The 27,692-nt window shown below is 44.1% G+C and overlaps 1 protein-coding gene and 1 pseudogene across 1 annotated transcript in view; both read left to right on the top strand.

Annotated features, from left to right (window-relative positions):
* The first annotated feature begins 1,143 nt into the window (after positions 1-1,143).
* The window catches only part of LOC126531071 (uncharacterized), a 41,631-nt gene continuing 15,082 nt past the window's right edge, over positions 1,144-27,692 (top strand). Inside the window, exons 1-2 of the mRNA XM_050178458.2 lie at positions 1,144-1,333; positions 1,423-1,508. Of these exons, the coding sequence (XP_050034415.1) occupies positions 1,305-1,333; positions 1,423-1,508 (115 nt within the window). The 5' untranslated portion in view covers positions 1,144-1,304. The remainder of the gene's footprint in view (positions 1,334-1,422; positions 1,509-27,692) is intronic.
* LOC126532542 (U2 spliceosomal RNA) lies at positions 15,756-15,895 on the top strand (annotated as a pseudogene).

Below are 27,692 nucleotides of genomic sequence, written 5' to 3'. Positions count from 1 at the left end.
TGTGTGGGCCAACTCCAGATGAAGTCGATGTATGAGTATGTTAAATGTGCGATCAATGTGCTGTTATGTTGCGAAGTGCCAAACCGTGTCAATCCTATGTAGGGGAGATAGACTCCCCGTCAAACCAGGTTGATTGACTAAGCTATTGTCGTAGTCTAGATATTGATAATAAGTACTTACTGGGGATAAATGTATCAAACATTATGCGACGCTATCACTAATCTGTCTGTCGACTCATTTTCTTGATTACAAACATGGCCTGTAGTCTACAGGAAGAGACATGACGGCCAGAAGAAGGTGCAATTTCTAGTGTTTCTGAGATTTCGCAGGTTAATGAACGCACGTATCATTTCAAAAAATTATCGAATCAATGTCTTCACCTTCATCTCTTCTGAAGTAAGATACACTTCCACTCAACATGTCTGTTTACTATGCGTCAGTGTAAGCTCTTCAGTCACAACGTTGCTCATCAGGTTCAGGACGGTCGCATTTTTCTGTAGAAATGAACGTTTTGAACACACTCTAAGCTCGTCAGCTTACGGTTTCCATAATTTGACAGAGTGCGTCGAATATATTTGGCAGAATAAATGCGTGCAAACATTGTAGCTTTTTCATCATACTTTTAGATAAGTCAAATGACGCCCCTCGTCCACACGATAAAACTTCCACCTACTTCGAATTTCGCGCTGGCTTGGAACATAAAAGCGTCATTTTCGGGAGTCGCGACGTCATCCACAAGCGCACGAAGAAACGTTTGTACTGCTACAGACAGCGTGATGTATCTTGTTACCACCGTTTCTTACGTTACGAGCAGAAGAGAGAATGAAAAGATATTATCGGAAACGTTTTCTCCCGTATAACTTGCCAAAAAATGCAATAAATATTCTCTTGAGTTGGCTTTCCCCCACATATATGCACAATGAGACGAAGCCAATTGCGCCCGCCCGCCCGCCCGCCACGCGCTGGGCACCACGCGCACGCGAAATACTCGTACAGCTAGGGCGTCGCACTCGACGGCGACTTCTTCGTCGGCCGCGGCTCCCCCTCGAGTGGGTCGATGGGCGCGTCTCGCCTAGCGGGGACTTCGGGAACCGAGCGCGGTCCAAACCCACCACTGTTACGTTCCCTGGTTTTTATTCGGCAGGCAGCGGTGGCGGTCGCGACTGCTCCTCGCGGCCCCGCGATCTCACGCGCGCGCGTGCCGAATATGCGGCTGCCTGTAATTGTTTGCGCCTCGCCGGCTGATTCCGGCCACGCTTACCTTCGTTGCCTTCGGCATACGCGATCGCCGTCAACGGCGGCGGATGACGGCGACGACAACGGATAGGGTGTCGTGAGTGCCCACAGCATTGCACTGCATTCCGGTTCGTCTTCTCTCTCTCTCTGTCTCTCTCTCTCTGCCTACACGTCTATATTGTTCAGGATTGGAGGCATGGGACTGGGACACTCTGGCATCGTGCACTCTCCTTCCGCCGTCACCGCTGTTTCGATGCTCCTGTGCATTGTCGGTGAGTTTCAACGTGGAGAATACTTTGCAAGATTGTTACTTAAAAATAGTTCTGCGTGTCATTCTTACACTAATGCCGGAGTCAAGACAATATATACAACTGGCACGTAAAGCCTAGGTGGTGCAAGACGTGCCTGCTCCTTACTTAAGAACCTGCATTGTTCAAAGCTATTGAACACACACTGAGGCAACTGAGGCTAACCCTTCGTGGTTTTTCTATTCAGACGTGCGCTTCACTCAATTTCTTGTGTACTTAACAAAGGGGGCAGCTGGACATGAGGTTTTTGGTTCGATGCCTAGTCGTGTCGGCCACATTTCGTTAGTAGAGGAGTGAAACATGTGCATGGTGTGCATGGTGAACTTCAGGTCCAGTAATTCGGGTGCGAAGGAGAAAACTACAGATGATCGTAATTCATCTATAAGCATCCACGAAGGTGCATGGCCAAATTTCGTTTTTCAAGTTACACTAGAACAAAGAATTTGTCAGTCGGTAATAGAACATGATATCGCTTGTTTAACATGTTGCAGCAGTTATGCCTGCAATGTGGAAAAAAAAGAACATATCATTGTTTCGCCGTGAGGAATACGACAGCAACATGTTAGAATATTACACCAATAATAAAACTCGTTGCTGTAGTAGGAATATAACTGAAGTAAACGTGAGCTGACTAAGCAGAACCGAGTAGTGCTTAAAGGTTCTCTGTATCCTGTCATCGGACAATTTCATTTTTATATTATATAATTAAAGCCAACGTCTTAGGTAGTGATATTCGTAACACTTGTCCGTATCGGCTATATTTTAAACATCTTGCTTCGTTGATCCCGGAGGTCGCGCATAGCCGTCCCATTAAAATTACGTCATTTTTCAGGTTTTAGCAGTTATTGTTTCGCGCTTTTAATAATGAAGTCTGAAAAGAGAGAGAGAAAGCAAGGACAGGAAAGGCAGGCAGGTCAACTAGAAGGGCACCCGGTCTGGTACCCTACACTGGCGGTGGGAGAAAGCGGAATAGAAAGAGGAAAAAAGGGAGAGAGTGAGCACTGAGTGCGTGTGGGAGAGACAGTATACAGAGGGACGCTATAAACGGTCTCTTAATCAGGTGCACTTCCAGTATTGCACTAGTGCACGAATCGCTTTTCGTGCCAGTCACGGGTGTGGCCACGGTCCGAGTATATTTGACACGGTGAACGGTCTTGAGAACAGTCGATGTAAAGTCGCCCGCAGAGAGAGGCATTGTACATCGTAGCGAGTGCGGGTACACAATAGGTGTTCGATGGTCTCCTCGCACCCACAGGAATCGCACATCGGGCTCTCGGCCATTCCCATACGATAGGAGTCTGTGTTCGTGAACGCCACTCCCGGCCACAAACGGCACAGCAAGGTTCTTTCGCCGCGGGAAAGGCTAGATCGCAGTTGTAGCCGTAGCGAGGGGTCCAGTTTACGTAATCGGCCATTGGAGGCACTTAAAATCCAGAGCTCTTGTGACTTTTTGCGTGCAAGTAGGCGAAGTTCCCTGGCAGCGTCCGACCTCGCCAGGGGAGTTGGACGCGTCTGGGTATCTTTGTGGGCAGACCGGGCAGCCTTGTCAGCTAGGTTGTTGCCGACGATGCCACAGTGAGCAGGAATCCATTGAAATATGATGTTGTGCCCTCTTTCCAGAGCACGGTGGTGCACTTCCCTGATGTCAGATATCATCTGCTCGTATGTTCTGCAATGTAATGCAGACTTGATACTGTGAAGAGCTACCTTAGAATCGCAAAATACGACCCATTTCTCTGTTGGCTCTTCGGTGACGTACTTCACCGAAGCGGCATAGAGAGCTGCAAGTTCTGCCGACATAGATGTAGTCGTGTGTGACAGTTTGAATCTAACTGTAACCTGCTTAGCTGGAACGACGAATGTGGCACTTGAGCTGGTAGATGTGGTCGAACCATCGGTATATATATGTATGCGGTCATGATACGTCTGGGTGCAGTAATAGGAGCGTAAGTTACTTCAGAGCCGGCGATGGATGATTGGACTTTTTTGTAATTCTAGGAATAGCAAAATTTACTTGAGGCTGACGCAGGCACCACAGTGGAGATGATGGCTTCGCTGCCGGTGTAAAAGATGACGGTATGCACTCTTGATGAGCATTAATCACTCTTGAAAAGTTCGCTTGAGGTCTCTCGGCTGGCAGGGCGGCCAAATGATGGTCTGGGATCCTTAACAGATGGCGAATGTTTGCTCTGAGAGAGTCGGCAGCTACATGTGTCTGGATCATATGGTCTCCCGTGACGGCAGTTGTTGCTGCTGTTGAGGTGCACCGAGGCCACCGTAAACACGTGCGTAGGGCTTGACCTTGAATATTTAATATAAAAGACAAGCGCTGTCGGTGTTTCGTTTCATGACATTCGTTTGTGGGCTGCCATTCTCATAATTCGGAGGAATGATGTCAGGAATGTAAGACCTGGCATGAGCAACTTTGGTGATAGAATGGTTTGGCAATGTGACTCGCATATACCACATTTCATATAGCACGGCATTGTTTATAGCATACATTTACTAAATGTACACGGAATCACACGGTGATACGGACGGCAACGACGACGGCAAAAATTCGCTTGGAGTGTCCATATAAGTGTTCAATGAAGATATTTCGCGAAACTTCTATGTGCGTGGTGAAATGCTCTAAAATTGGGTTGACGCTGAAGTCAGTTAACGCTCTCGGAAATATTATTATTCCCAGAGTGGCTTGTGAGAAGTACAACATCTGAGATATGCTTCAGCGTAAATGATTACAATTATGTTGAAAGAAAATAGACACTCCGATTACTGTTATGAAGTAGAACGTGGTAGGCTCTTTCAGTAGAACTTTTACGGGCGACTGAAGTACTTGTTACCAAGAAGGTGCGTTAAGAGAAATCAAGAAGCTCCGGTGTTTTTCTTAAGTGCACATAAAATTGAGCGTAGCGCAAGTCTCAATAAGAAACCCGCGAGGGGTTAGCCTCAGTTGCATCAGTGTGTCTTCAATAAGCAATTAGTATTAGCTTGCACTTAGTCTACCCTCCATCTGTTTCCAACGAACATTTCTGGGTTGACAACAGATAATTTGGTCCAGACGAGCCTCAGTGCTCATTGTTTCGAAAGATGCTCCACCTAGAATTTCCCTTTATTCTTCTATATACGACTTACAAGGCTTCAAATGTGTCACTTTCATTAAATTATGCACACAAGAAATCTTCATCAATAGTCCTAAATAAAAGCAGAGCTTTATGAATTACTGTCTCGAATACCCAAATTAAACATAAACAGCTAGCTCAATATATTTCCGTAGTAGTTCACATGAATTTAGAAAGAAAAATATCCTCTTTTCTAGCGCAGGACATTACAGACTGAATAAGCATGGCAGGAATGATTACATTATTCCGTAATATAGTCTCTGAAAGGGCAAAAACAGGCTTTTTTGGGAGTGTTGCAAAATTACAATCATAAACATTTCTTGAAAGCCAACACTCCTAATCGGTGCTGTGAATTTCGCGTTACGGTCTTTATTTTATATAATGCCTTTAAGTCTTGAAGACCCGCGTTGGTGGCGTACTGGTTTTGGCGTTGCGCTGCTGAGCCGGAGCGAACGGGATCAAATTCCGGCCATGGCGGTGGCATTTTGGTGCGGGGTTAAATGCCAATACGCTGGCGTGTCGCGCGTTGGGTGCACGTTAAAGAACCCAAGGCAGTCAAAATTATTCATGCTTGAATTAGTAAAGGCAAGGCACAGAAGAACAGGACTTAAGAAGACCACACACAACAGTGGCGCCGGTCCTGTCGTGTGTGTTTTTCTTGAGTCCTGTTCTGCGCCTTGCCTTTACTAATTCAAGCATGAACCAACTAGCCCAAGCAAGAGTTTTACTTCAAAATTATTCAGTAGTTCCCATGGATGGCGTGCCTCACAATTTTGCCATGTTTTTGGCACGTGTAAATTCACATAACTGCATGGCAAGTCTTAAAGCAAGAAGAACCATTGATAATTATGAAACTTAATTAACCATTTGCCGTGCCATTCTGTAATATTGCCAGCTATGGTGACCACTCTCGCTTAAAAACGTTGGCTTCAAGTTTTATATCCTAAGAAAATTTACTCAGCCAGAATGCGTTGAAGGAGAACTGGTGCAGTTTCGCACTCTGCCCTATCTTCAAAGTTCCGAGCTCTAAAAAGTTGCAGCAGTAAATTTACTGGGCCAGCAGTCGAAGATATATTAGTCTCGGGCACTTTTGTTCTTCAATCTATTCTTTACTCGGCGTCCAAGGAAGGGCGCAGGTCCACGTGATAGGTAACGTAAGCACAAGCATCAGAGCAGAAAAAACAAGAGTGACGTGGTTTTTTATGGTCTTATAGCAGACGGTAGAGAAACATAAATTATAGTGCTTTATCAAAAATTCTCGACACTGGGTGGGGCGTCCCGAAGGAGCAATAAAAGTGTAGAGCCAAAGCGAGTGAATGGCAGTTATTTTTTCGCCTATTTTGTCGTGGCGTATATATATGTATATATGTATATATATATATACTTAAAAAGTGGCGGAGACCTAAGTCCACCACTTTAGCTCAAGATTTATTTCTAGCGCACAGTAAGTAGCCGCTGAAAGCTGGCGGAACTAATTGACCTCGGGCCCGCTTAGAATTCCTTTTTTTGCCTGTCTGGTGATAGGAGCTTACTAACCACTCTTCAACAAGTTCTTAACTAAGCATAGCACCCTATATGAGTTGAAGGCTTCCATCGCTCCTTCTCGGTTATTCACGGTTGCGCTAGGAGCTTTGGCTTCCGTCCATTTAGATGCAGTTATTTTTCAATGCATTTAATTTCTTTCGAGTCGTAAGTGTTGAAAAGCGGCCTATAGCATCTTACACGCGTGCTTCTGTGTTTTCAGGTCTCTTTCATGGAGCTGCTTCCTAGCTGTGTAGGAGCGCCCTCTATATGCAAAAATACCTTTACGCTAGAGTTGTTCGTAACAGCAAATTGCTAGCAGTTTTGATAATACACATAACATTAAAGATTGCAACCAGACAATGGTGAAGAGCACGTACGAGAGAAGAGCTACGTGAATTCGACCCCATATTGTTAGCACATTTCATGAAATTCAGCTTATGTGAACAATTGAGCTTTCTTAGACGTATACTGTGATTTCTACCGCACAGATAAAAAATTTCACTTATAGCGCATATTCATGAAGGGCCCTCTTCGCAAAGTCTGAACTCTGGCTCAGTGCAGAAAGAAACACCGGGATTGGCGGCAATAATACATTCGTTTGTAACGTAAAAACCTGCAAGAAATTCAACTGGTTCAAGCAAATCACTCAAATATTTCGTAAAAAGAGGTATCATCGAAAGAAAATGAAAGAATAGGCAGTCTGGAATTTTTTTTTTTTTTTATTGCGATAAAGGCTTGCCCTTAAGGCATAATTCTTGGAGCGTATATGTCAAGTCCCACGGCACCGCTTGTGTACTTTTGTACTCATTTCCACTAAATCGTGTACATTCATCGACTTCTTTTGTGCCCACGGTGGTTTGCGTGCCGTACCTTCGGGTGCTCAAAAACTGTACCTCCCTAATATTTAAAAATTTATAAAATGAAAGAAATGTTACACACCCACCTAAAGCACCAACACGAAATAGACACGTAAAATGAAAGGTTTTCTTGTTGTCAAATTTTTTGATACAGTCGAGGGAAGGTTTGTCGCTTTTATATTGCAGTAAAAATTGTTTCAGTTCTGTTTCAGTTTCATCTTGCAGCTAAATACATTACGCGTTTTACACAAAATGTGCTCCTTCAAGCACATTTCAGGTATGTGTTGTAATTTTTTTTAACATAGCCAGTTATAGGAAAATTTTTAAAGAAAGAATCAGATAACTAGACGAGAAATATTATAATCGACTTTGTGAATGATGCGTGATATGAAATCGTTATTGCAATCATGAAGATGAAAAACAGAGCGCCCAGACTAAATGCCCCCCCCCCCCCCCCCCCAAAAAAAAAAGAAAATATGGACACTGCTTAAACAGCAATACCTTCTCTTTGAGAATGCCGCCTCCGGCGCAGACTGAAAATCCCTGAATGCCGAAAAGAGCTCGTTAAGCTTCTTCACATTCTGGAATCGCATTAGCTGGAGCAGCGACCCGAAATTGAATTCTGGGGAGATCGTTTGTTTCTCCGTCTCCGGCACGGTGTTCATTGCGGCGGAAGCAAACGCGGCCATATATGGAATGCCTTTCTCTAATATTACGCATTGTGCAGCAGTAAACCTCATTAGGGTAACGATGAAATGTCCTTGCTTCACGGGTCGCCTCAAAACTTTTATTGTCATGCTACTAGCATTCTTTTTCTAAAAAAGTACATTAAATTTTAATTCGTGTTATGCGTTGAATATCTTACATGAAAAGAAAAAAAAATGATAGAAGAAAGGTTCAGACGCTCCACGATAAAATCGATTCGCTTTTTCGGGGAGATGGTAAGGAAAGACGTCATCTCCTGTTTACTACCGGCAAATATGTGAGCCGCTCGATACAGGTGCGATATCTCCAACAATGAAATCTCTGCACGGGCTGGCTTATCGACAAGCGGATCAGGAGCGCTCGGCGTTAGCCTGGCAAAACTTTCTGCGACACTTTCACCGCATGGTCGACGTTGCGCTGAAAAATACATTTCATGAGATACGCGCTAGCGCAGAGCTCCAGGTTGACTTTGACGACGTGGGGCTCCTTCACAAGCAAACGAAACATGGCACACGAGTTTCTTTTTCTTTGTTGTTGTTCTTGTTGTGGTTTTATTGCGACAACAATTACTTAGGCGGGTGCTTGAGATGTATTTACGCCGTCGCCGTGCTGTAAGAGTGGCAACGGTGCACGTTCACACCACGCGTGGAGACTCAGAAACTCTAGAACAACATGCCTCTACACGTAGTGCGTTTGGCTACAAAAAAAAAAAAAAAGAAAACGGCAAAGTGGAAGCACTGTAATGGTCCGCTTCATCGTTACAGCAGCGAAGCGAAGGTGTAGCGTTCTCCCGTCTGCTGCTAACACACGCTAACGTTTCTGCTGAGGCGAGTCGTGTATACAGCACCATGCATGGTGCATACGCTGATCTGAGTGGACCGGACAGTATGTGTCAAGCTATAGTTATCTCATGTTTCACTTCGGCGCTGACAAACGCCGACGGTTTCTCGTCTAGCGCTCAACCATGGCGCGACGCCTGTAACGAAGCAGTCACCGTTCCTAATCAGCCAGCGTTGTGGGACGCCTGGTATCTGGCACGACACTGTTCCTGCAGCACTGTAGTGACTCTCTTAGGTGGGACCTCGCGATATCACGTCGCTTTCGTATACTGTTACAACACCGTCTAAGGAGCTCGAGCGCGAGGCTGATTTCAATGTGTCGTATGCATTAGTGCTAATCCTAACACAGCTTGAACACAGCCGCCTTAATAGCTACTTTGTTATGCCTTGTAAAACGTAAAAATGCTCATCCATTAACAAATACGTTTCAGCTGTGAAGTCTACGATATCTTACAGCTTTATGATATAGATCTCTGGTAACGTAATAAGCATAGGAGTTGGGAGACTGAACGTCAACCAATAACAACGTGAACATACGCCAGAAGCTTCCTGCTCACGCAAATGTGAATGAGCCTTATTCATATTTATCTTAATGGCGCAGCGAACTCGCTTATCAAAAAGGCTTGGAAAAAATAAACGTTGCCGCAAGTGTCCTGTGTCAGACGAGAGCATTCAACTTGAAAGGTAAGCAACTTACGATATTTATGTGTTTGACGAAGGCTGACGTTCCGTTGAACAAAAGTAAAATAAAAGACAGCTGATTTCTTTCCTAATGCAGAGAATACATGTTATTCGGGACTTCTTAGAGCCTGTAGAAATAGTGAAACAAACCGCACAAGCTGAATAGTAAACGACGCAAGCTCTGTAATAAATAGGAAAACTCTAGCAGGTTCTTTCAAGAGTGGCACAACTTAAGTACAGAAAAGGTACACCGACCATCGAAATACTCTACCTATCCGAAAGAAACATAGTTGGCATGAGATAATAAGGTGGTGAGACTATGTAGGAGAATTTCCTGCTGCAAACAAGTTGAGTATGAAGGGATAAAAAGCTCATAAAGCGCAGTATTCAATATAGAAAAAAGAAACAGAGAACGTGGCTTGCTTTAGTCAGCTGATAAAATGAAGAAGAATCACCAACCATCATTTCTTTTTGCACGTCAAAAAATTTCTTCAAATACCACAGCGTTTTCATTATTTGTGGTTTGATTTCAAATTGGTTAAATCGATAAACAGCAGCTATGGCAAGCTCCGAAGAACAACTGCGTGTAACATCTGCGGTCATGTTCATTTGTTGTCTTGCGACGTGGGCTCCAGGACCCGTTACGCTTGGGTGATAATGCGCTGATAAATATAAACGTCGTTTCTCTGCTACGGCGAGATTAATTACAGCAAAGGGCCTAACGACCCTATACGAGCTGGAGAGCGTAAATAGTCTTTCTTTATACCAGGCATTTTGAGACGACATCTGTTCACTTTGTGTGCTGTATAGTTGACACCTAGTCGTTTCGACGTGAATGACATTGGCAGATTTCATGAGCAGTAAAGAGACATTGATATACCACAAAGAGAACATGTTAGAATAACATGTTTTGTTTTCTTTTCCCCCCACTTAATTGTCGATGCACCCTACAACACCACTTATTTTATTCATTGTTTGTCTTCACTCGGAAAACTGACTTTACTCGTACTTTAATAAAAAAAAATGCTTTGTAACTAAAACACGTGGCTAACAGATATAACAAATGGGATTTCTTTTGTAAGAATTGGCATCGCTAGGGTAGCATGGTGTCATAACATATAAATTTTCCAATATGTCTTTTCTCTCAACCTTCTGACATCAAGTTTACTCAAGCGTTGAAGCAAGCATCGATCGGTCAGTGACCCGCAGCGTTGTATGAGCCGCCCAGTCACACGGTCCTCTCGTTAATAGCAGGCCAGTTCGGTTTGCATTCAGAGTGAATAGCATTGCCTACCTGGGCCGGTTATTCTTTTGTAATGGTCTGAAAAGAGAAAAGGAGCAACCCCGATGTAGAGAGGTTTTTGGTTCGGCTGAGCTAGTCCAGTGAAAGTAGATAACTGGATGAGAAAGGTGGTGCTGGTGTCTGCGACTGGCCCGCTTCGCCTTACTTAGCTTGTGCTGGCTCGACGCAAATCGCGACGCCATGCAAGCCAGAAAGTTAAAAATGCCGCTGAAATGGATCCTTAGCGAAGAAGAGTCAGCGCAGCAGTGTTGTATACGTGCCCAAAGGGCTCAAATATGTAATACTTCCAAGCAAAAAAAAAAAAAAAATAAACAACTATGAGCAAATAAATATATTCTCCCTTGCAGCTCCGAGTAGCCAGTGTCAGAGCGATCGTTGGGCATGCATCTGCTATTATATTAGAATGGGGCAGACTCCGGCTATACTGAAAGAAAGAAGAAAATCTGTTTTGTTCAGTTTAATAATGCATCTTTAATGCGTACACGTCGCTATCACATGGTGAGTTTTCGGGGTTTTTAGACTTCGCTGTAGAGACAGGCGCTTTGGTTTCTCCGCCGTAATTACTTCGGTGACCACTCACGAGATCAACGAGATCAGCCAATTGAAGCGGCTACTTTGTTAACGGCTAGTGCAAACAAAGGGTGCTCGTCGGTTCCACAAGCTCAGTGGCTGAAGCAATCACCCCGGTTTCTCTGCAGCATGCAGCACTGCAGACACGGCTGTTCCGAATGGCTTCTTCGAACGATTAGGACCCTAACGATCCTTTGTGAGCGAGTGACTTTCTCTCCACGCTTGCACGGAATGCGCCGGTGGCGCTGTCCGTTTCGCCACACGCCGTCGTTTTCGCCTCATCACTCGTATCCATGGGGAGACCAAGAGGGATCAGAAAGCCAATTTCTAGGGAATTTCTACGGCGTGGCAAGCTCGAATGTCTAGCTGGCGGAACAAGTGGCGCAGTTTCAGCGCTGGCGGTAACTGTCTTATCGGAGAGGAGAGGAGAGACAAAGAGGAGGAAAGACAGGGAGGTTGGCCAGTGTAAGTACCGGCTGGCTACCCTGTGCTGGGGAAAGGGGTAAAGTGAATAAAAGGAGAAAGAAGAAGAAGAGGAGAAAAAAAAAGAAATCAGAAAATTCACGCAGTAACGCGATAGTACGCCATACAACACTCAAAGGCGATCGCACAATTCGCATGTCCTTAAAAACTTCTGCAAAGCTCTTAAGGCCTTGAGAGCCGAAGCCCGTCTGGACCAGTGTCCTAGAGCTTTTTCCGCTGTAAAGCGGCGATTGTCCAGTTTTTCTAGCGCGGTCACGAGCACTGTTCTTATCGGAGTGATTCACAAGATAAAGGGAATAATTTGGAAGCTCATCGTCATGATAACTTAGTGGACACATGCTATTTTGGCTTCGATCCAATTGTGTTCTTTAATGACTAGTTGCGCAAATGATTGCCGTCACTCTGTTCTTTTTCTTTTCTTTTTTATTGTTTGTTCCAATCTAGGTCTGCAAACTCCTTTCATTCCGCCAGCCCTGCGCGAATCGCTTTCGCTCGACCACCGTCGAGCCGGTGCTTTGTTCGCTCCTCAGGCTTTGAGTTCTGCTCGCCGTTTTTCGCTTCTCGTCCGGCCTAAAGCAGCCGTCATCGCCTATTATACTGCTTTCCTACTTTTACCGATTTCTAGCTTTTTACTTGCTAATTTAGAGCTCTTGTCTGACGTGGCCAAAATACCGTGGATTGCCCCACCCCTGCCATCTTCGAGTTTGCTTCGATTTCTGTGTGCGTTCTCCGTCGATTTCCAATACAGAAGGGGCGTCGTTGAACTTGCCGCCGGGCTTCACTGGCATCTCGGTTCCTGCCATTCTTTTTTCACCGTTTCCCAACCTGTCCCTGCCGCGTACTTCCTATATGCTCCTTCGCAAAATAAAGTTCCTTGCGCCTTTAAAAAAAATAGTCACGGTTCGGGCGATCGAAGTCTCAAAGTGCAACGCCCAACTGCCCTCGTGAGGCTGGTACGGGGAGGACGTGACCTCCGTGTTTCGGCTCGTCGATGACCACGAGCGGGGGGCGGAAACAGTTGGAGCAAAATAAGGTGGCTTAAGAGTAACGTGGTTCCTAATTTCCCTCTTATTCCATTTTTCTCTGTCTTTGTACGAAGGCTGCAGGAGCTCTGGCGTGGCTGTGGGTAGTTGTAAGGAAACACGGCACTGGTTTTAGTATACTACTGCATCCTTACTCTTTCTTCCACGTTGTGAACGAAGTTAAGGAAGAACACTACCCGCAGGAGAAAGTGGAGACAGCGTCATTGAACCATTTCAGAAGAGAGACCTAATTGTCTAACCTCCTCTTCCTTTCCTGAACCCCTACTGTAATGACTCCATAACAGATATCAAGCCAATACTTATTTAGAGCACGGAAGTTATTATTCGCGCATATTGTTTAGTAGAATATTAGGACTCGCTGACAATGAACATTTACAGCTTCGCTTTTCGCCAAATCACAAGAATCCGAATTTAGAAGCAGGTCATTGCCGTTCCGCTGTAACCTATCTTGTTTGGTAGGTACTCTTAACAGCTATGCAATGCTACCATGTGCAAAAAGACAATTTGCGCTGTTGTCTCTAAAAATTGCGAGGGAACAGTGACATCATCAAAGCAGTGTCAGTCTTTCTAGGCTGCAGTTGGTTCACGAGTGCCTAGCATCCAAGTTGAACAAGATGTCGCACATGAGCCGTAGTGATTGGAATGAGCTTCTTCAATTTTCTCCAGAATTAGCGTTTTATATAATGTATTGTTCAAAGCAGTATGGGCAAATGAAACAGTTTGATGCTATTGTATGTTAGGAAGTAGTATACGGCAGCTGTCCTGGAGCATCACTTCGGTCTACGTTGCGAACATCAATGCAGAAAACACGTAGAGTACGCTCCGTCCGATTTTGGGCAGGCATGTAATTCATAAAATCCGAATAAGCGCTTCGCGCCTCAATAACATAGGACCGCTTTTGTATCCCGTCGACTGACCATTTGCAAATCTGAATAATAGAATTCATGATATATTCTCACCTTGTCAAGTAGATGGTATGTTCTGCGGTACACCCAATGAAAAAGAAACAAGAAACAAAAAATAAGGGAAAATACGATATACCAGTCTCTTCAACAGCACTCGCTACGACGCCTTGACGTGTTTACCTATTTTTCGTGACGTCCAAAGCCAATAGTTGCTGCAGCGCGCTATTTTCTGAAAACGACACGATTCTGCACCATCGGGCTCCAGCAAAGGTATTGGATGAGATGACTTCGCAATCCCCATGTTTATGCAGACAGATATAAAACATTATACTTACCAATTTGTTGTGTTCAACGTTTTCTTCATGAGGCGGTTTCAATGCACTAGAGCGTACACATGCCCCGTGGCGCAATTAATGTTGCAATTAGTCTCAGCAGCACCTTCTTCGTGAAGATCTCACCTGTGAGCGAGCTCTGGATAGTTTCCGATGTTTATATAGAGCTATTTGCAGTGAAATGCATTAGGATGTTTACGTAATCGTTGATCATATTGAATAAGAATAGCTATTGCTGCGATGATAGACGTTGGCGCTTTCTCTGTGCAATTCTCATTTCGCGTAAGTATATATCTTCGCTTTAGGGAAAATTTTATTATTCCCTGTTTTAAACTAAGCGTCGAACACGATTCCACTGTTTAGCGTCACTGCTTGCGATTGTGTTTCCGTCCATTCAATGGGGCGTTCACCATCGTGCAATGTTTATGTTTATCCCCACAAAAGTCGCTGCTTTATTCTAATGCAGGTGTGTCCACAGAGTAATGTGTTAGTTATTTTATTTCTCTTCATTATATTTATTTTCCCAGCCTAAATCGTGTTGTCTTACTTTTATTAAAGCCACATAATCATTGTTCCGGCCCCGACCTCTTTCAATTCTATAGAAACAGGAAAGACACGACCAGCTTTCATTTTATCCGCAGGCGGGCGCTCTAGTTTCATCGGATTTCGGACGTCCGTCCATGTTTTTCAATTTACGAAGGTCCACAGTGTGCTCCAATCGCTATTCTATCTTCATTTATTGCGTTCTTTGGAGTTCCGAAATCCTTATACAAACACTGCGAACAGCGTCTCTACGTTATTCTATTTATTCTGAAGTTCAGGCCTATCTTTTCATTTCCTTCTCCGCGATGCACAATCGGCTTGTCCGGTTTCTAGAAAGCAACCGCTTTGCCACGCTTGCTTTTTGTCTGCATTGGTCGCAGTGCACAATACTTATATATATATATATATATATATATATATATATATATATATATATATATATATATATAAATTGGCTATCCCACTTTGCGCAGGTGGATCGCCTGCGAAGCGGTAGCACATCACAAAGGTTTAGACAAGGATACATACATTTATTTGCTTCATTCGGTAATGGTATTGACGAAAGCTTTCGGCTTACTGTGATATACATTGATTAATTTGGTTACAACCTAAGACAGATTCTTGGCCAAAGTTAAATCTATACACAACCTTTGTTGAGTAGTTCAGTGACTTTTATTGGTGTGGCACTTCTTGCCAAAATCTAGCACAAACTGAATAAACCATTTCTTGTCTGGTCCCGAAATGTCCACATTGAAGTCTCCAACGATGATCACTGTGGTAGTGTCATCATGGCTAACCCATGCAAAGTGCGTGGTCATTAACTTCTAGGGCGTGTCTATAAATATATACACAATTGATTTCACAATTTCGTCTTTCGTTTACACGGCACAGACATCTCCACAGTCGGTGGCACGTTGATCTTGCGAGTTAAGGGTGTATGGTTGTACAAACATTTTGTCCATTGTATATATGGCAATGCGTCGTGCTCGTTAGTCCATGTGCTGTTCCCAAATTATTCCACCACACCCATCGACTTGGAACAATGGATCTTTATTTACTTATTTTATTTAATAATATTTACTATTATTACTAATAATGTAATTATTACTTGAAGCAGAGTGGGCTTGAAGCCAGTTTCATTTTTGACGCAGGTAGGCCCGGTATTGTAATATCTCCGGGATCGGCCCACACTCACGTATTTTATTGTTGACGCACAAACCCGAAAAATACATGGAAATCTTGATGTATTTATATGATGCATTATTATTAATATTATTATTATTATTATTATTATTATTATTATTATTATTATTATTATTATTATTATTATTATTATTATTATTATTATTATTATTATTATTAGGGGCGGAGTGATCAAAGCCTGCTTCACGTCCGCCGCGGGTTGGCCTGGTATTGCACTACCTCCAGGATCAGCTGAAATTTTTGCTCACGGACACGACAAATGCATCGATAGTTAGAAGGTATACAGCCTCGCTGTAAAATGGTAGTGTCTGTCCATCGCCACATGGGATGGATGTGACAACTTAGCAGCCCCGCTTTTCAATAACAGAGCCAAGACAGTGGGCTGAACGTGACAGCTTTTCAGTTTCGGGGAAAACAGGAAGCGAAGAAACCCGTTTCCTGTGGGTAGCCGCGAGTCTCAAAACAAAAGGTGTTGAGAACAAGTTATTCGTATACCTCATTTTGTTCATTTTCAGCCTGCCGAATGACACTAGAAGAACTATCCCCAATGATGCGACGATAATCCGTGACCAAAATTTCAAGCTGTTGGCATGCCGAGAAATAATTCAACACCGAGGTCAATACGAATGCCAGATACCCGAGCTACACGTATTTGCGTGTGGAAGGGAAGTAAGATTATCCTAAGTGTCATTCGGACAACTGAGAAAACGAGCCAGAATAAAGCTTTAGACACTTTTACACACAACATATACAATTTAGGGAGAAACAGCGGAAAAATTCTAAAAGGAAGAATAAGGAAGGGCAGGAGGCAAGAAAGACGAAAGGCAGTGATGTTAACCAGAAATGCGTCTGGTTAACTACCCTGCATTGGCGGACGGGAAAGGAGGAATAGCTGAAATAGAGAGAAGTGTGGAAGGGAAGGAAAGACGTGGTGAATTCATGCATGCGAGCCGTGGGCCTCACCAAATCAAAGATATTCACACAGGCCAGTCGCTGTAAAGAAAAAGAAACAGCTGTGCGAACTTTAGAATATAAGTAGTGGGTGTTAAAACATCCAGCTTAAGGCTTCTCCCTTGGTGCGATGACTTAAGCGCTCTATGAAACCACTTAGAAGTGATCAGGGGCTTCGTAGTTTCCAGAACATTAAAAAAAGTATTATGGGGATTTAAATAGCAAAATCACCATCCGATTATGAAGCACACTGTAATACGGAACTCCGGTTTAATCTTGACCACCTGAGGTTCTTTAACCTGCACCTAAACCTAAGTACCCGGGTGTTCTTGCATTTCACCCCAATGGAAATGCGGCCGCCGTGGTTGGGATTTGATCCTGCGACCTCGTGCTTAGCGGCGCAACACCAAAACTAAACAACCACGGCGAATTTTCCCATAAGATTCAAGTGTGTGTACAGCATGAGCAGCAACGTCAAGGTTTGAGGAATCGCTGGCGTAGTAGATTCGAGTGCGGACAGATTATAAAAAAAAAAAACGGAGACGCACGGTGCCGATGCCGTCCACATATAACGATCTAAAGCCACAACATTTTCAGCACATACTTCGTCATTCCCTTCAGTCCTACGAAAGCTCTTCCACGGTCTTATCGTCTTCCTATTGATTATGCACCCGCGAGGCGGCGTTCGCATTGCGACTCCCCCTGTCGGAAGTTTTGCCTCCAGCAGTGTTCTGACACACGGGGCGTAAACCTCCGATTGGCTGTAGTAACTCTTGCACCACATGTGGTGGCCACTCCCTTCGAAGTGGGACAGATGTGAATTGGTTGCTGCATGTCCTAGTCTCCTGGTTAACTGGTGGCCCTTGGTTACAGAGATAGTCAGATGCACCTAACCAGCAAGTCAGCTGTGTTTAGCATCTTCAGGCACCTGGGAGTTATCGAACGGCTCGGACCAAGATTACCCTGCCCTCCGTTTCGATAGGAAGCGACGTCTTGCCTGGCAGGAGGCAGCAGCTCGGTTGCACCTAATCGGGAGCCGGAACTACAGGCTTTGCGAAAGAAATGGCAGTGTGATTATTCAGCCCTATGTTGTACTATAATTCAATCATGATGCACGGAGAAAATTTGCATTTGTTAAGGCAGTGCTCTGGCACGCTAGCCATACTTGGAGGTCGATATTTACGCACGCATTGTAGAAACGCTCCGAGCTATGGAGGTTTGGTTGCGGTTTCTCCAAAGAGCACTGTTATAAAAGGGCACGCGATAGCTGTTATCTTATCACCATCATCATCAGCCTGGTTACGCCCACTGCAGGGCAAGGGCCTCTCCCATACTTCTCCAACTACCCCGGTCATGTACTAATTGTGGCCATGTTGTCCCTGCAAACTTCTTAATCTCATCCGCCCACCTAACTTTCTGCTGTCCCCTGCTACGCTTCCCTTCCCTTAGAATCCAGTTCGTAACCCTTAATGACCATCGGTTATCTTCCCTCCTCATTACGTGTCCTGCCCATGCCCATTTCTTTTTCTTGATTTCAACTAAGATGCCATTAACTCGTGTTTGTTCACTCGCCCAATCTGCTCTTTTCTTATCCCTTGACGTTACACCTACAATTTGTCTTTCCATAGCTCGTTGCGTCGTCCCCATTTGAGTAGAACACTTTTCGTAAGCCTCCTATGTTCTGCCCCGTCCGTGATTACTGGTAAGACACAGCTGTTATACACTTTTCTCTTGAGGGAATAATGGCAACCTGCTCTTCATGATCTGAGAATGCCGGCCAAACGCACCCCAGCCCATTCTTATTCTTCTGATTATTTCAGTCAGAAGAATAGGAATCGGCTGGGGTGCGTTTGGCAGGCATTCTGAGATCATTATTCTCAGCTGTTATCTATTAATGGTTAAACTGACGCACTTCCCTTACGGCCCTGACTTGAGCAACGGAACGGAGAAAGCACAAACAACAGTTGTGGCTAATTTGGTGTAAAACCTTAAATATAAATCGATTGGCCTGGCTTGAATCCTATAAAACAAACTGTTTGCAGCCACGTTTCATCAAATTATTGAAAGCAGCATTTCGGCTACCCATGCATTCTCGTCTTGCTAGTTCCTTGAGCGTTTGTGAACAGAGTGTCGAATGTTACAGTTTGGTGCTGTTCTAGAAAAAGGAAAGTATAGCGATTTCATACGGGCATTTTATTTTATTTGTGGAGAATTGCATATGGCGGCTATCGGACGTATATTTATTGTGAAGCTCCATTTTAAACCTATGGCCTGATGCATATGTCTAAATTTCAGTTTACAGACATTATCATTGATTTTCAAGTAAAGCTATGGAAAATTCTTTATGTAGTAAGCTCTACAATGCTTATTCTAACTATGTGCTTTGCCTGCCCTGCGGTTATGAACAAGGAATCCATACAGAAAACAATATGTCATTTTTTTCTTTCGCTTTGGTCAATAAAAACCATTTTGTTTCTTCTAAACTTCCAAATAAAAAAAATTAAATTATGGGGTTTTACGTGCCAAAACCACTTTCTGATTATGAGGCACGCCGTAGTGGAGGGCTCCGGAAATTTTGACCACCTGGGGTTCTTTAACGTGCACCTAAATCTAAGCACACGGGTGTTTTCGCATTTCGCCCCCATCTAAATGCGGCCACCGTGGCCGGGATTCGATCCCGCGACCTCGTGCTCAGCAGCCTAACACCATAGCCACTGAGCAACCACGGCGGGTTAAACTTCCAAATCATACCGACGTATGGTTCCCAGCGAATTCGGCATACATTCCGAGAGTTTGTGTTCAAGAGAACGCGAAACTTGAACATTACACATCTTTTCCCAGTACTGCGCCCAAATTATTGAGATGACCTTTCATATATACAACCCAGCGCTCTAATACTTTTTCTTCGCTAACTTCAATAAGGGCCAAGAAGCGCTGAAGAAAGCTTTTTGTTAAAAAAATTTGCTCTGCCTCTTTGTCAGCGCGGAATCAAAGCAAGACAGACACAAAAGAAAGGAAAGCACACAAAGTGCGACGAAATGACTGTTTTCGTGAGAGCACAGCAACGTAATAACTGCTCGCAAGAGGTTTCTTTTGTGTTGGAGAAACGATGAAAGCTGCAGGCGGTCCGTGTAGCATAGACAGCGGACCGGAAATTCGATCACGGTTTCCTTGCACGCTGCACATATAGGCTGCATTAGGAGGTCACCGATGCTGCACCCAATAGTGATTTTCTTTCATTCTACACGGGTAGACGCACAAACAAAATCATCAAACGGTGCCAACTGAAGAGAGTTAATTAATCAAAGTATGTAATGCTTTCTTCCTTTCTTTCCACAACCCCGCCCAGGGTAGATCACTCGCTTTTCGACTACTCACTTTGACAGTCGTTAAGTCCTGTGGAGACGAAGGACAAAAGGCCTTATGGCCTTTTGCAATGTGGTTGGATACCAGGGACACACTGAGTCACTTTCTAAAGTGCGAAGCCAAATTACAGTATTTCGGCTGCGTGCAACGTCGCTTGAAGAAAAAACGTTCTAATAAATACCCTACGTGCTTAGATGGCTCACCATTTTTTTTTTCTGACCAGAAAGAGAGAGCATCAAACCGTTTTTTTTTTAATGCGGAAGTAACAAGGCGGCGACCATAGGCATCTGGCTTTTTTTTAAAGAATAGCAGCGTTGAAGATGTCTCCAAAGGGAATGATTGCGTACACTAATGACTGTGTTGTTGCAATAAGGGTCATTATGACAAATAAAAGAAATGCACTACACCAAACAACTTGAAGTGTCGTCCTATTTACGAAAAAGCGACGCGATGGCTGGCGCAGTAATATATGCAATAGCTCTTGCACTATTTCGCCCTGTATCGGTTGCAGTAAACAAACATTCGCAGGTGCGTGCGATCAATCTCCTTTCACTTCATTGATGGCGAAGCTATAGCATTCTACGGTGTTGAAGAGACGAAAGAAGTATGCTTCTTCATCCGTTTTGTTATCTTTCGTTCAGTTTTTGTCGCTTGCTTTGTTTCAGCCTTTTCACCTCAGTGTTGCTTTACAGCTAAGCTACAGACGCGAGTGGCTATGACTGGCGACAGCCAATCAGAACAGCTATTGGGGTAAGCCTGCTCCCTAGGTCGAGTATTCATCACGGCGTTACAATCGGTGGTGTGGCTAAGTGTTTAGTGTTGCCGTCCATTTCCTTGAACATCATGGCCCAACATGCATGACTAGTAACTTTGTGAGATGCTTTGTATGTGTCTGCGTCTCCGTGCAAGGGAAGATACTCAATAATTCGTTTTTGTCTTTCTTTCCCTCAATTGTAATTTCTGCTCTGTAGTGCACAATAAAAAGAAAGAAACTAGTGATTTAGAGGTAAACTTCCGACGGTCGCTCTGTGAAAACTTACTTGGAATGCACTCATGCTAGTACGTAATAGTTCTGCGGAAACCCGCAAGGTGGAGAGAAGTAATTAAGGGAAAATGACACATCCGCCTAGTCATAGAAATTCCCGGAGCAGAACGAATTTTTCTTCAACTGCAAGGCTTTTCTTTCAAGGAACCTGTATGGGTTGCCTTCGTAGCAATTGGGTGGCTGTCTCATTTTCCCTTAAGCAAACACTCAGGATACCTTGGACTATTTTTATTTCCTTATAACATTTTTGCAAATAACATTGTATTTTTGTGAGCAACATCAACATACCTCAAAACGCTAGGGGTAGACAGCCTATACCCACTATCACTAACACTAACGAACTATCACTAACGAACTATCTTGAGTGAGGCAAGCTTAGCAGGCGTCTTCGAGGAATTATGAGGCATTGCCTGGGATATTATTATCCTTAATATGGTTAGAAGAACTGGTGATGCTTATAAAGAGCCGACTGCCAATAACATCCTGTGATACGGAAGTCTTCCAAATAAGAGAGAATACGGGTTAGGATCTCAGCTCCATAAGGCAACAGCGGACAACAGTGATGAATTATACAGCATTATTAGCGGGCAGAAGTTATCGTAATAAAGCTGAATGTGAGGACTGCAGATAGTATAAGCCTACGCTCTAACCTCCAGTCATGATGAAGAAATGGAATAGTTTTTTAAGATGTTGAATTAGCAATGAGAAAGGTGTAAACTTACTATACTATAGTCATGAGTGACTTCAATACAAAGTGGGGAAAAACAGACAAGGGGAAAAGCCAATTGGCTATTACGGCATGTACTCTAGGAACACTACAGGAGAGGTGCTGTAGAATTCGTGGAATTCGTGTTACACGGGCTTCACGAAGCCCGTGTAACAGTAAGTGGAACTGCAAAAGCCCTAATGGAAAAACAAGAAGTGAAATATATTCTATACTCTCTGCGGATCCAACCATACTGAGTAATGTAGAAATTTCAGGTAGGGTTAATGACAGGGCCCACGGATTTTTCTCTCAACTTAAAACGAGTAAATTTAGTCAAGAATAAACCGGCCAACCTAGATGCCATAACGGTAAAAACAGACGAATTTAGGCTGGTGGTCGCGTAAAAATGTGCAGCTTTGGAAAAAGAAGATGAAGATAACGTTGAGTAACTGACTAAAACTATAACTAGGCTGATTTGAGAAGCAGGAATTGTAGTGGCAAGTGAGGTACCAAGGCAAAACGTAGGTAAGCTCTCCAAAATAATAAGGAACCTAATAAACAAACGACAAAGAATGAAAGTGTCTAACACAAGAGATCAGATAGGACCCGCTGAACTGTCAAAACTGGCCAACAAGAAAAAAGTAAGGGATATTCAAAATTATCACTTGCGGAAAATTGAGGAAGCAGTAAAATGTGACCGCAGTATGAGATCAGTAAGAAGAAAACTTCGCATAGGAAAAGACACGACGCTCTTACTGAAAGACAAAGCAGGGTAATGTCATCAGCAATTTTGATGACATAGTAAAAGCAGCAGAAGAATTCTATATTGACCTGCACACCATCCAGAGAAGCCACGCTACTTTCATTCGAGGTAGTGACGTACAGGATGCAAAGGCTGTTTCTAAAGCTAGCGATGGAGTTAGAGGGGCCTTGAACGATAATACCGGGGCAAACGCAGCAGGAGAAGATCGAATAGCAGTCGATTTAGTTAGAAATGACGGAAATATCATGTTTCAAAAAGTTGCGGCCCTTTATACGCAATGCCTCAGGACTTCAAGTGTTACACAGAACAGGAAGAGTACTAACGTTACACTGATCCATAAGAAGAAAACTTTAAAGAATTGAGTTATAAGCCCATCAGCTGGCTTTCAGTATTGTATAAGATATTCGCGAAGATAATTTCTAATAGAATGAGGGCGACACTTGAGTTCTATCGACCAAGTGAACAGGCTGCCTTTAGGAAGCGATATTCTACAATGGATCGCATCCATGTATCAGTTACATCCACTGAGGCAACTGAGAATGCTGCATAGTACAATCAAATTCCCTATAGGGCTTTCAAAGGTTATGAAGTGGCATTTTATTCAATAGAGATGCCAGAAGTTACATAGGCATTGCGTAATCAAGCAGCAAAGGAGGAATACGTAAATATCTCCGGAAACATCTAAAAACATTCCATAGCTACCTTGGTTCGCACAAGTATAAATTGCCTAACGTGAAACGGGCCATAAGGCAAGGAGAAAGGCAAGGAGACAATGCATGCCTAGAAGGGGTATTCAAACTATTAGACTGAGAAGGCTCAGGATTGAGGATCAACGGCGTATATCTCAGCAGCCTTTCGGTTCTAGACCACATTGTCCCGTTCAGCAACACTGGAACGAATCACAACCATTAATTTTGGACCTTAGCCAAGAAAGAGTAAGAGTGGGATTGAAAATGATTGTGCAGAAGACAAAGGTAATGTTCAGTATCCTTGCAAGAGAACGTGAATTCATTATCGGCAATCAGCCTCAAAGATTGTGCAGGATCTGTGTTTACATAGCTCAATTACTCCCAGGAGACTCTGATCAAGATAAGAAAATTTAAAGAACAAAAATACTTCGAGTGCGTACGGCACGTATCAAAAAATCCTGACTTGGAGCTTACCACTTTCGTTGAAAAAAAAGTACACAATAATTGCATTCTACCAGTTCTAACGTATGGGTAAGAAACTTGGAGGTTAACAAAGCAGCTCTACTACAAGTTAATGACCTATCGAAGAGTTTAATTATTAATTATGGGGTTTTTACGTGCCAAAACCACTCTCCGATTATGAGGCACGCCGTAGTGGAGGGCACGGGAAATTTCGATCACCTGAGGTTCTTTAACGTGCACCTAAATCTAAGTACACGGGTGTTTTCGCATTTCGCCCACATCGAAATGCGGCCGCCGTGGCCGGGATTCGATCCTGCGACATCGTGCTCAGCAGCCTAACACCATAGCCACTGAGCAACCACGGCGGGTTATCGAAGAGCGATGGAACAAAAATGTAAGGAGTATCGTTAATAAAAAGGCCGAGAGCGTTATAAATCAGAGAGCAAACGAAAATAGCCGGTATTCCACTTGATATTAGGCGAAAAATATGGAGCTGGGCAGGCCATGTAATGCGTAAGGTAGACAGCCGGTGTAATGTTAGAGTTACAGAATGGGTGCCAAGGGAAGAGAAGCGCAGCCGAGGAAGGCCGAAAAATAGATGGTGTGATAAAATCAAGAAATTTTCAGGCACTGGTTGGAATCAGCTAGCACAAGACAGCGGTAATTGGAGATCGCAGGAAGAAGCCTTGATACTGCAGTGAACATAAAAATTGGCTGATGATGATGATGAATGAATGTTAAAGCATGATTGACTTGAGGGGTCTTGAAGTTGGTACAACGTCGCAAATTTGTAGCGTGCTACGATGAAAGTACTGATGACAGTGGGCAAATCTCGGAGAGAGTGAAATCTAACACGGTTCCTCACAGAGCGAGCTGTCACAAGCAGATACGACGAGCAAGTGGCATGAGGTGCATGCGCCTATCGTTTCAAAGAACTGGGTGGCGATGGGACCAGAAAAGAACGCATGCTATCGTGGCCTCTTGACTGACTGGTTACCTAAGTTGGAGGCCGAGGTAGACGCGAAAGAATTTTTAAATGACAAAACCCGCCATGAAGTGGGTAACTGTATTGGGACAATTTGGGACAAGTTGGGACAATTTCAAAGAGAAGCTACGGGAACTGTTCGGCGACCCCATTGGGCGCAAGGCTGCCGCGAGAAAGGCTCTTGCGTCTCGTGTACAGTCATCTACGGAGCCGTACGTTTCCTACATCCTCGACGTCTTAGCTCTATGCCGCAAAGCTGACGATGGTATGTCCGAAGCCGATAAAGTGTCACATATTCTAAAAGGCATCGCCGACGACGCTTTCAATTTGCTTGTTTTCGGCAACGTCTCGACTATCGACGCCATCATCAAAGAATGCCGTCGCCTTGAGCAAGCTAAGAGCCGCCGTATTACACACCACATCACACGGCTACCCAACACTGCTGCTACGTCGACATGTGAGGGTCGACCACGTCAGACCACCACCTCTGACGATGTCACCAGTATTGTTCGCCGCGAACTCGAGGCCACCTGTTCGCCAGCTTTCTCCACGACGCCTCCCGATCCGCCAGCAACCACCATTGCGATGATCCAGGCCGTCGTCCGACAGGAATTTCAGAACATGGGTCTGAACTCTGTGTGTTCCACGTCTCAACCCAACGTTTCCCGGTTCTCTAGCGGCCCTCCTCGTCCTCGGCAGTCCTTTTCCGCCACATCTCGCCGCAACCCGTCCGATTGGCGTACCCCTGATGACCGGCCGATCTGCTTCCACTGCTGTCGCATCGGCCACGTCGCTCGTCACTGCCGCAACCGATGGCCACCAACTCCTCGGACATACACCACCGCTATTTCCCGCACCTTTGGACCTTCCATTCCCTATACCAGCCGCCATGAATCCACTGCCGCTGATGCTCCTGCTCCGAACCTTCGGTACAGCCGCTCGCCCTCACCTCGACGCCATCAGTCTCGTTCGCCCCAATTTCTTAATTTCTTTTGGGTTTATTATTTCTTAATAAACCGAGGCAGGACAGGTATCTAGCTACCTAGCTAGCCAACTTCCTGGAAGTGCCAAGAAGGAGTCACTGAATGCTTCGCATAAAATACTTTGCGGATAATTTAAGTTTCTATGACAGATAAGAGTTCAGGTGTTTCAGAAGCTATGCTGTGTACGCCTTCGTAAATGGCGACAACGTTAGGAACGAGTGGAAACTAAATTCTATCGAAAAAAACAGCTCTAAATTTAAGACACGGACGATAAAGGATGAAGACAGGACGAAATCTGGCTGCCGACGATTGCTTTTATTGTGTGCGCACAAATACATACCTTGAAAAGGAAAGAAGCAGGAAGGAAGCAAAAGAGGGGCAGAAACTTGCAGTCGCGCATGCGTCTGAAGATCAAAACCAACCACTACATCATGATTGGTAGTGTAGTTTGCAGGGCCACTTGGTGCATGGTGAACGCATAGGGGGTCTCAGCAAGTACGGACGCGAGCACAATTAAAAGGAACAGACAAGACAACGCTGCACTTACAATTGAAGTTTAGTTAAGTTGTAATCTTAAACTTCAGATGTAAGTCCAGCGTTGTGCCGTCCATCCCTTTACTTTCGCTCCCCTCCATACTTGCTGGAGCCCCCTATAAGTTCACATCACGATTAGGCCCCGAGAAATCTGTACTTCTTGTCGGTGACGACGAGTGAGGAGGTGCTCACTTATGGCGGGCCTTTGCACATCATCATGAAGGTTTCAAAGATTTCACTGCCGCAATTGTCGCCATACCTGCGCGGAACTTTTGCGTCTTCAAGTAACGGGGCGAACGCGCAATTTGCGCAGTGAATAGCCAGACTGCCTCCTTTATTTACGTTGTAGGCATGCTCCCGGAAAACCAAGAACGTTCAAATTTGTGAACGGGGCGGCAGCAGTAATCTAAAAGCCGATAATTCGTTTGCTATAGTTCTACCGACTGCTACACAGTACGACGCACGGCAGAAAGATAACTACGCCATCTGTACGAGAGCGGGGTTCATTCATTGATTTTCGCTTATGCACTGGCAAGATTCCCTTTCTTCTTTTCCTTTCGTTTTTCTTTTTTGCTGATCCATAAGTTTCCGTTCATTAGGCATTCGGTAGCAATCGAGTGGGCAGCGCTTCCAGCTCGAATGAGGGTACGCGCTCATGCTCTACTTTCCTGCCACTTAGAAATCGAACTAATCGAAGGTTTTGCGCTATGAGAGCGATTTGAAAAATGTACATCAATAAAGGTTTTTCATCCTCCCAGTGCTAAGACATTATGCTTTCTTTTCCATTTTGCCTTTATTCTTTTTTCTTTGTAAAAACTGTGCGAGCTCTTTTTAAAATTGCTTGACTTTAGGATTTTTAGCAAATTTGTTCTGTTTTTTTTTTTCGCTCCGGCCGATGAGCTTTGCCTGGGCTATTTTTTGTACGACCTTTCTATTGATCTGTATAGCTCCACTCAGTATATGTAGCAAGAAAACGCGGTGCCGTGGGCTTCGTAATCACTGGAGTGGTTTCTTTTCCTTCAAGAAGCCAAGTACTATAACTAAATTGTTGCCCACTTGTGGTGATTACTTTTGGTGCCGAAATGAGCAATCCTAATTAACTCTGATGTATGTCAGTATCGAGTGCACCCAATTGATCTTTGCGTGAAAGGGGAAGCGTATGCCACCATTTTTATTTTACTAATGTATATGTCACTGTTTCAACAGTGTTTCCGCGTGGACAGCTCTGAGTATTGGGGTCACTCATGCTTGGACGTGTCATGAGTGCTTCACTTTTCTTGCTTGTAGTTCCTCCACATAAATGCGAGTACGCCTGAGACTTTCTCTTTTGCTTCATATTCAACAACCGTTGGCTGAGAACATTAACTGGAAGAGTTTGTGAGAACAAAAAAAAAAAAAAAGCACTCTGCCCTTTATTTCAATAAGTGAGCGTTCGCTTTGTGCATTGAACTGTAAGCAACGGTGATATCAGACGTGGATGCCCATAAAATGAAACGATAATGTAGTACTGCGCAATTGTTCCAATGACGTAAAAGGTTTAAGTAGATAAATACC

Source organism: Dermacentor andersoni, chromosome 5 (assembly GCF_023375885.2).
Source record: "Dermacentor andersoni chromosome 5, qqDerAnde1_hic_scaffold, whole genome shotgun sequence".
Taxonomy (NCBI): domain Eukaryota; kingdom Metazoa; phylum Arthropoda; class Arachnida; order Ixodida; family Ixodidae; genus Dermacentor; species Dermacentor andersoni.
Note: the sequence above shows the minus strand (reverse complement) of the source record. Positions and strands in the feature narration are given on the sequence as shown.